This window comes from Echinococcus granulosus (assembly GCF_000524195.1).
Source record: "Echinococcus granulosus chromosome Unknown EG_S00078, whole genome shotgun sequence".
NCBI lineage: Eukaryota > Metazoa > Platyhelminthes > Cestoda > Cyclophyllidea > Taeniidae > Echinococcus > Echinococcus granulosus.
Genome location: NW_020170458.1, coordinates 296,465 through 306,478, shown reverse-complemented (window position 1 = coordinate 306,478; position 10,014 = coordinate 296,465). Strand labels below are relative to the sequence as shown.

Genomic DNA, 10,014 nt, shown 5'->3' with positions numbered 1-10,014 from the left:
ACCTCCTACCTCCACCTCCCTCCCTCCCCTCCCTCCCCTCCTCCTCTTTATTCTCAGAGGACATAATCAACTGGACACGATCCCTTCTGCAGATGGATATAAAATCCTTAGTGATGCTGTTTAGTTTTGTCTAGCTTTGCGTGGAGACGCCTCACACAAAGGTCCACCAGAGTGGTTCTAATGTCGCATACGGTCTACCTGCCGTCAACATCTGCAACAACCAATGTCAAGTCTCAGCCTTGTACTCACCTCACCTTCTAACTGAAACATACGGGCAATAGCCGCTCGTTGCTATGGCCACGTGGTGACAAATGGAGAACCTTCAAATTTCGCAGCAATTTACTGGCCTCCTGTACGGTCGAAGGCTGTGAAATGTTCTCTGCAGACATTCTTTAAACCTACGCCTACTTCACTACTTCCAGTAGTCGGCTGTTCTTTTAATTGCGATGGGAGGTTTTGAAGTAAAGTGGAAGGTCAACGAAAATTGCAGGGACGGTGGCGATGAAGAGTAGGTTGAAGACGACAATTAGGTAAGAAAAGAGGAAGGAAGGTGGAGATGGTGTTCAAATTCCAACAAAAGCAAGGCCATCCACCACCGACACCTCATCTTTTGGCTCAGCTGCCACAACTATACCACCGCTAGCCTTTCATGACTCCCTTTAACGCATCGGTCAGCATCAACAACCCCAACTAGAACACCAGACATTCCAGCGACAGACTCAAAGTGAGGACCTAGTCGGATCAGGAGGTTATTAGGATTAAAGTTGGCCAATCGGACATAGATTTGCTTTCCCAAAATGTATCATGGTATTGACAATCCAAGAAATCGTCTTCTATTTGATCACAGCATTGGAATGTCACGCGCAGCTTAAATGGAATTGAGTAGTTCCTTGATAGGCGAAGTAATGCCATGACAGTAAATGATGATGTGATAGATGAATGTCAAAGCGATTGGGTTAACCGAATAGAAGGGATGTCACGATTACAGTAACACATGGAGTAGTAGGTGACAGGTGTGACGTAAAACTGTCGGTGAAGGCGGCAGCCAATTGCAGTCGTAGTGTGCGGTGGTAGTGATGAGAAGCTTAGTCGCTCATTACGACGGTTAGGCAGATGGAGAAGTAGTGCATGAGTAAATCTACCTCATTTCTGCAGCAACAACTTACCGCTTTGCATCGGCACAGCCAGATCTTTAAGCAGAATACAGCAAAAGGAGTGGCGAGGCAGTTAAATTGTGCCTACATCAACTGAAGAAGTCACCATGCCATCACTTAAAGGTCCACTCAACCTCTTGTGGATCTAGCACCTTTTTCTCAAAATCAAAAATGAATCATGTCAAATTTGCGGAAGGAAACAAAAAGTTTGAAAACTTTGAATGGCAGAGAGAGAGAGAGATTTAATCCTGGTGCGGACTACTTGAGGTGATCCGGATGACGCAAAGACCTTTTGATTGTGATGGCCGAATTCCAAGAATGAAAAAATTAACTTCATAATCCATGACAGCGGTTGACATCCAAAAGTTTGGTTTAATACCATGACCTTTGTTTGTTGCACGGTATTTACTTTATTTGCTCTTGAAAAAGTCCTCCTTCTGCCCGAAGAATATAACAACTTTCTCAAGAGACCTCTTAGACACCCTATAGTTTTCCTCCCTTTTGTCGCGTACTCAAGCAACTTGACATCGTCAACAGTGACAAGCATGTAAATATGCAACATCGGTAAAAACGAATGTGAGACGCATGGTTAGGAATGCTCTGGCAGCTCAGAGAAAAAGATTTACTCTTTCTGAGACTGTAGCCACCAATATCACCGCACTTGCTAGAGAGCTATCCTAAAAGGGCGCAAGTCACTTTCTCCAATCCCACGCTTCCTTCCACATATCGTCAGTTTGAGAGGTCAATGGGTCATTCAAATGCCTCACTTCTGACGTGTAGTCTGATAAAAGGCAAAAGAGTGCAAACTTTTATCCCCAATTGCTGTTATCCTTTCATTCAGCCGCAGTAAAAAAAGCTTAAAGGATTTAGACTACACTACTGATGAAAAATCAGTAGGACTACGCATTCAGGCCACACGTATTCCGGTAATTTGGCCTTCACCAGCCTATTTATGGCAGTTTGATGCAACCACATGTGTCACATGTGTGTGATGTCAAGAGGGCACAAAAGTGCTGCACCTATGGCAGTCAGTTTATGAAAGAAGCAATTTGTAACAAAACTGCATGACTGATTCAACAGGCCAACATAAACAGAAATGGCGAGGAGTCCACATCCACGCCTCTCACAAACGCAGCTATGGGTGCCATCAAGAGGGATGGTCAGCCGCCTCGCTGGCCAAAAGGCCTCACTTTCTCGAGGCAATACAGCCCTTCATTGGGCTGCCACTTCGAGGGCATTAAACAACCTCATGAACACACAGGCTCCGTGGAGGTGGCAAACGTGAACGCTCGCACCCCACTTATGGTAGTCACAGAGCACACTCGCACTGGGATCGTCAAGCCCTTCGTTCTTAACAACGGGACTCTGGGCCCTCAGCTGATGTGAGGATAGAATTAAAAAAAACAATTTTTCCTGTATTGTAGTGAAATGTGTTCTTTCGACTTTTCCCTCCTTCCTGTTCCAGTTACACCTGATCTATTACCACGTAGGCAGCGTTACCTCTGTTATGGCAGGCAACGTCCAGATACCTGTCTGTCCTACCTGTGTGCTTGTCATCCAATTGAATGCAAGGTTAAGCAGATATAGCACAAAGTTCCCATTGACGTCGGTGACGCCATACAACATCGTACTACCAGTACCTACAAAAAAATTCTTTAAACCTAATGCAATTCAGGGGAGCTCAGAGTTCTCACTCCAAATCACTAAATTAGCCACCTTCTCTCCATCCCTCATGCAGTTTTCCCACAAATCCTTCTTTGCGGGCAATAGGAAGAATGTCTGCTTCGTCACTCGCCGAAAAACCCATCCATCAGTGGCATGTTTAATCAAGGCTGATGCTCATAGCATGCATCTGCATGACTTCTCCCATCACTTGACTTTCATCGCCTCCACGCTCTTAAATGTTGGGTTGTCCCTCCACATTGTGGAGGTAGATATAAGGAATCCCTCTTCTGATCTTGCATACTGACATATTTCAAGTTGATGGAGGCCGCCACAGGAAAACAGTGGAGGCTCTGGTAAGAACAGTGACATTGCCTCCCACCAAAGTCCACAATTAGCTTTATGGCTGTGCAGCACATTATTTGGGGAGGATTAGAGCTGCCGTGTTTGGGTGGTGAATCCACAGTTCTCAGTTACCTTAAAGGGGGAAAGGGGAACAAAACCTCTTAAAATGTGCACAAGCTGAGTTGTCAGGAGCACACGACGACAACCTAACAAAGACTTCGGAAAAAAGGGGCAAAAACGCAGTGTGAATATTGGGTGGGTGCTCACCTGCTGGGTGGATGGCTGGAGTACTGGACAATTACGCAATGGAGGTAGGTGACCCATCATTCATAATTTAGAGCGACCTAGCCCTTCCAGCCATTGTCGTTGCAAGTACAGGCTGTTGCCATCTAGTAAAAAAAGGAGGAGAGGATGGAATTCGAAAAGTTCAAAAGTGTTTGGGTATTAGGCGCAAAGGGAATTATTACCAGAATGTTTTGCCAATTCGTCTCATCACCTTAGATAAGAAATCCTTTTGTTAGGAGTAGCTGAAGGGCAGACTTTTTGAATGGGGCACCAGAGTTACTTAACTCCTCCTATGTCCTCAGTGGCTTGATGGAGTTCTTTCATGTGGCGTCTGGGGCGGACAAATCTACCGAATGTACAAAAAAGGCGGTTTATATGACCATGCTATCAAAAGAGTGAAGAGGAGAGGCTCCTTGAGTACGTCGGTTTAGGCCTGATATTAACAACACCTAGAAGCACATACAAAGCTACCTTCCACAATATCTCGTCCCTTGACCTATTATTGCCCTCCTAACTCATCCTGACAGGTGCATTTTATAGTGGGTCAAGATCATTGACAGCGGACAGTCGGAGAGATGAGGTTACAACAGGATGGACCAACTGAACGATCCTGTCATTCATGAAGGTAGGTGGCAGTATGTGCAGACTTGGTGGGTAAAGTAGTCGACTGGGTGACAATTACAAGCCCCCTTCTGCCCTATGTTATTGTTGCCCACGGTCGCAAAAGTGATAAAATCACATGCCAGAAACAAGGTCAACGCTGTGACCCAAGTAGCGCCACAGTGTGGTCGTTCTAACGGGTGACTCATGACAGAGTTGGTTGCGAACCCATGAACTGATCACCAAACCGAGATGATGCCGACCATATGCCCTGGAAGTTAGTACGAAAGAGCCAATCCATGGACAAAGGCGCTGTCAACACAAAAGCAGCTCAGATTCAGCACCCCTTTTCTGCTTTTTACATAGGACTATCAGCACATCCTTTGTCTTTAAGTGGGTAAATCAGGCATACTAAAACCCCTTTTTGTTTCCCTCCAGACAATCCCCGTCCACTGCCGAGTAAATGCACCCTGTGAATACATAAGTGTATATTCCAAACAGACGCAGCGCTCTCATATGTACACAGAAGAAAATGGCAAAAAGAGTCTACAATGGGTGGATATCACAAATGGCTGTACTTAGTTACAACAGATGACAATTTACGACTGCGTCGTTTGCTGCGCTGCAGCAGTGAAGAACAGCCCTCTAATTCGCCCAGCTTTAACTCGGAAGACGCGTCTTTGTTACCACTGCCAGTCTGCGTCTCCTTGACTTCATGGGATGATTGGAGGCGTGGGTTAATGAAGTTGAAATCAGCGAGCAGTTCGTCAATCCTGCTTGTTGTTAGTCCAGCGCTTTTCAGTAGCTTTCGGTTTGGCTCCACTACCTCTAACCGACGCACTCCACCTTTTTTACGAATGTGTCGCAGATGCCGATCTATCAGCGGCATGTGCTTGTCGTAAGCAGCAGCAAGAAGCAGCGGATCGTAGGGATCAAGTTTGAACTTCTCCTGAGCAGCAGACACTTTCAAATTGGAGGGGTGGTAAGGCGGTACCATCTTGCATGCCACAACTGCCTCCCAGTTGACGTCCTTGTAGAACTCAAGACACTTGACATCATGCATATCCAATCTCTTAATGTGATTTCGTCTGAGACAGGCTTTGAAGAAATGGCGTAGAGGTGCGGACATATTCGACAAACGGCCTTTCCTCAGATGACCCGATGTCAGCCAATTTTGCACCTTGTCGCGATCGTACATGATGAAGGCCACGAGAACACCCAGGCTCCACACATCCGCCCTCGTCGTGATTTCCACCTGATCCTTTACCTCAGGTGCCATGAATAAGGGGGTTCCGGTGAAGTCCACCTTCTTGGGTGGTTCCGCTTCCCGAGTTATGTCGTATGACCGATCAAAGTCCGTGATAAAGAGATGTCCAGAATCAGCAATTAGCATATTGGTGGGTTTGACGTCTAAGTGGACGATGCGCATGGTGTGAAGGTACTCCAGACCACAGATAATTTCACTGCTGTAAAAGCGTGCATCCTCTTCATCGAGAAAGCCAACGTTTGAGATGAGATCTTGCAGGTCGAAGCCACTTCCTTTGCGCAGTACAAAGGCTGGACCTCCGTGGATTCGAAAGCTTTGAAACAGAGTGCCTAGAAATGGCGATTGCTCCTCCGCCAGGGCGAGCCGCACAAGGATACGGTGCTCCCGAAGAGCACAACGAACAGCAGATTCGTTTTGCAAATAAATGCGTTTTAGCGCCCACTTCGTGGTCTTGGTTGTCGGCCACATTGCCGTCTCATCACCTTGCGGTGGGTAGACTATCTCATAGACAGTGGCGTAGGACCCACGAGCAATGAACTTTACCACATCAAACTTCTCAGACTGCATGTCTCGTTGATCTCGTGTCCGAAGCCATTGCCAAAAATACATTTGCGTTGGCCAATCAAATCCGACCTCACTTTCTATTGGTTCGTTGCATGCGAAGTTCGATGAGGTTGCGCCAAGATTGGCGGTATTAGATGAACTGAAACGAGTTGTTTGACAACGGTAGCTGCTCAGGTCACCAAATGTCACATATGCGACATGCAGTGATATTGGTGGCAGGGTTAACTGGGTGAGGATTAACGATCATCTCGGCATCGAGCCCCCCATTCATGCGTTGGTCTTCATGATTAATATTGATCAACAGCTTGTCAGCTTTTTTGATTCGTGACAAAGTCAGTTCGCTCTACCAATCTGGGTGGTTACTCGCAGAGGGATGCGCAAAATATGGTTTTGTTGTCTGAAGCACGAATCATGGAGGTGTGCATATTTGCTCACCTGTCATGCGCCGATCATCAATTCACTTAGTATTAGTCAGCATGCTGCCTGGTAGACAAAGTCAAAAAGCATTTTTTTATCATAGACTTAACGAATGATTGGGTCACGTCTTGAGTGCCACATAGGGCCAGCATTTGACAGAGCTCGCGTTCTGTCAACCGACTCTGTGGCCACGGCTCAGTGAGTCACATCACGTCACCGTCTTCCTCCTCAGAATGGATTGCAACATACGTGACATTTGATCGCCGATGTGTTGCCAGGTCAAGAGATGTCGGTTTGTGATTAAACTGCCTCATTCTTTGAATCCACTCTTGTCAAGCGTAAGGTCACATCATCTGTCAAACAAGATTGTCCAGATGTCTCATGACTAGATGGTTATAGTTCCGTGAAATGTGTTTATATATCGACAAGAAAAAATTTATGCGCATTCAAGGTCTTGATGTGGTGGACCTTCTGTGCGACAACCGATTAGGTGTGACATGTTGCCGGATAATAGCTTATCTTACCATGTCACATTGCATAGCATCTCGGCCCACTTAATCATGCGGGTATGCACTCAAGGGGCTACTCCGTTTGTCGATATAAAAGCCTCCTTCACGAGGTAATCTTACTGCCCAAAAGACTTTCACGACGATTTGACCGTATGCCTTATTCATGGTAGATCATTCACCGGTGAGCACTCTGGCGGACATCCACTCGATTGGTCACCAGTTGATTACTTGAAGACCCTTGAAATTTAAAAATTTGCAGTGATTATTGGTTCAGTCAATACACTAAAAATAGGTGAGAATGGAGCCACCTTACCCCCATCTCCTCCCTTCGTCCCCACCTCACCCTCGTCCACACTCCAGCAGTAGTTGTGGCCCTGTAAGTTATGCTCATATATCAACGAGACAAAATGGTTGAGCATTTGATGCTTTGGTCTTGCAGACCTTCTCCGCTTCACCCTACTGGGTGTAATGTGTTGCAAACTTGAGGAGCCCTAACGGTGCAGTACTGGTGGTTGAGGTAAGCGCTAAATGTTAAGCGAGATCTGACGAAAGCGAAGGGGCACTGGCCATGCTTTGCCAGTATGTTGTCCCACATTCACTGTGGAAAGTTTACAACAGCGCCTGGTCTGCTTAAAATTTTGGTACCACTAGAATCTGTGACCTTGGTGTTGATACAGATTGACTGAACCCGAGCCTGATTTGTGACCGACAGGCTATTTCGAAGTCAGCACATAGAAGGATGGAGGGAGGGAAAGGATAGGAAGAGTAAGATCAGGTACATCGTAATGGGTCTGCACAGAAGTTTAACTAGGTAATCCCTCCTAACATTAGTCTCGTTTGTTTAACCCAATCGATCTGGCATGCATCAATCACATTAGATTCTCTTGACAATATAATATTTCTCCTCATAACTAACTGCTTAGTTTCATTTAAGTAGTATACGAACCTCTCATATTGCAATTAAAAAAGACTGTTTTCTGGAATAGTAGCTTCATGATGCCATTTCTAAATAAAAGACCATAATAGGAAAGCAAATTTGCGCCTTTATTTCTACTAATTTTCTAAAGCTCATCGGTTTTTAGAAGCCGTCCACGCAGGCCTCCTCGTTGAGTCTGTTGCTGTAAAATCTGATGATCAAGATGTTGTTGATGCTAGGAAATGGAAGGCTGATGGTGAAGCTATTGCAGCTACTGATGTTGCTGTGGCAGCTGAACCAAAGGCTGTAATGGAGGTAGTGAAGAGTCTTGCTGTTGTTGAAATCTCAAGACCATCTCCAACGCCATTACGCCTTCCTTGGCCTAAGCTAAGTCTTCAGTCTCCTCCTCATAGTCACTGTCACTGCCACTTTCATTAAATTTCTAATTTACCTCAAATCCTACACTTATAATTAAAACAGAGATCCAAATGTTGGAATTCGTGAAGCAGGTAAAGGTTAACTGATTGGATGCTACGATGTTCGTCCACTCATGAATAAGAGGCCAATTTGCTTGCAGCTTAGAGGATTCGTGCATACACAGCTTTTATTGGAGACCAAGCATTGCAGTGGTGCAGTGCTGATGAATTGCAGAGGAGACTCAGACACATCCTACGCATTTGATGAATTTGAGTTCATACTTGCGTGGAATCAGGCAACCACCGACTTTCCTTCTTTTACCGCTTTGCGACGTAATTTGTTACAAATTTGAAATGCCAGTGTTGTTCAGTCTCACCCGGGGCTTTTGGAGGTGCACGATGGAAAAGAGTGCTATCCTCCGTTTCCTTACCACCTCATCGGTTCATGCATTTCTACACCCACTTCAACAATCAACCAATGGATTCGAAGCACCAGCAGAGTAGCAGAGACTTCTCATGATTGCAGCCCTTCAGGTCAGGCTGTTGGCTAGGAGGGATGAAGCAACTTTGACTTCGTGTGTACAATTGCTTCCCAGCCTAATGCGCTATTATTACTACTTTCTCTTGGTCCAAATCCAAGGGTCACTCTAGTAAGGCATTGTGCACCAACTCTGTAAGGTGTCAAATCTCTGCAATCGTGAATGATTGTGGGTACCATTCCCACCGCAATAATCACCCCTTCTGTCTACCCCTTCACTTGTTTATTAACGCCTCTCGGCACGCGAAATTCAATTGACCTTCCATTGCTTGGCTACTCATAAAATTTCGAGGCATCTGATGTTGCAAAATTAACTGTCAGCCTGCTAGATTCGGCGCGGTGCAGAGGCGCGGTGCAGGAGACTATGTGAGACGAATATGGTGGAACATAGTTTGCAGTGACTCCGAAGAAAGGTCATTTAAAGGAGAAGCAACGGATGCTAAAAATTTAGCTGATTGGCCGTCGCTGAGATGGTGATGTTGCAAGCTGTGGTCGGTCAGAATCCGAAAGGCGAACTGGTTTACCCTATACCTCACGATAACGTGGACTTTAACCTTGAACCACCTAGTCAGCTGTCGGTGTTGGACTGCAAACAACTCGGATGAACTCTGCAGACATTTGATCGGATGCAGAGTTTCACACTTTCATGTGGATTTATCTAATCCAGGAGTAGTCAGCTCGGCAGACTGCGTTTCAGTAGCACAGCCATGCACATGTAGCGATTGCCGCGCGAATGCATTCCATCTGTTAAGACGATCGGTGGATGTTGGTCTTGACACAAATCATGCTGATGAGCTGTATTTTCACATTCCACGGTGTCTTCCAGATCCATGCCTTTCTTGGCATCTGCCATCAAAGTGTTCTTGGTGGTGGTCAGATGTTTTACATGCCTCTCTCTTCTTAGTCCAGCACAACAGGCCACATTTCATGGTGATACGGCTCAAAATAAAAATGCATTGTAATTGCTGACAGGAGCCTTCCTACTTCTCCATTACACAAATAGTCATGAACATGAAGCGATTACTCTTCTCATACTCTCGATCGCACTAAATGAGACATTTGTTTAGAGTGACAGTGCAAATTATAACATTATGACGTGGAAATTGTTGAAAGGAGGCCTCAAACAGGATAAAATGCCCCTCTGTCTTCCGAGACGCGCGGATTTTCCGTATTCCATCATTTGTGTGCAGTCACTTTTGTTGAATGCACTTGAAAGGCAATATTCAAATCCCGTCGGAAACGACATTTAATAAACTATAGAAGCGTGTCTACGTGGAGAGGAATTCATTCACATTTCCTCACTTAAGCCTGTCTCTTGAAGGAAGGCCTTGGACCGCTTCA

The 10,014-nt window shown here is 45.6% G+C and overlaps 2 protein-coding genes across 2 annotated transcripts in view; both read right to left on the bottom strand. All coding sequences in view use genetic code 11, as the record gives it.

Moving 5' to 3' along the window:
- Positions 1-4,181: 4,181 nt before the first annotated feature.
- EGR_07482 (Ribosomal protein S6 kinase alpha-2) lies at positions 4,182-5,880 on the bottom strand (the record flags this gene model as incomplete). The annotated part of the gene is made up of 2 exons (XM_024496731.1): positions 4,182-4,317; positions 4,625-5,880. The coding sequence occupies 2 exons, from the start codon at positions 5,878-5,880 to the stop codon at positions 4,182-4,184; spliced, it is 1,392 nt and encodes a 463-aa protein (XP_024348871.1).
- A 3,466-nt stretch (positions 5,881-9,346) lies between these two features.
- EGR_07481 (RAC-beta serine/threonine-protein kinase) overlaps positions 9,347-10,014 on the bottom strand; it is a gene marked incomplete at both ends in the record, with an annotated part of 1,916 nt that continues 1,248 nt past the window's right edge. Inside the window, one exon of the mRNA XM_024496730.1 lies at positions 9,347-9,519. Coding sequence (XP_024348870.1) covers positions 9,347-9,519 — 173 coding nt within the window. The remainder of the gene's footprint in view (positions 9,520-10,014) is intronic.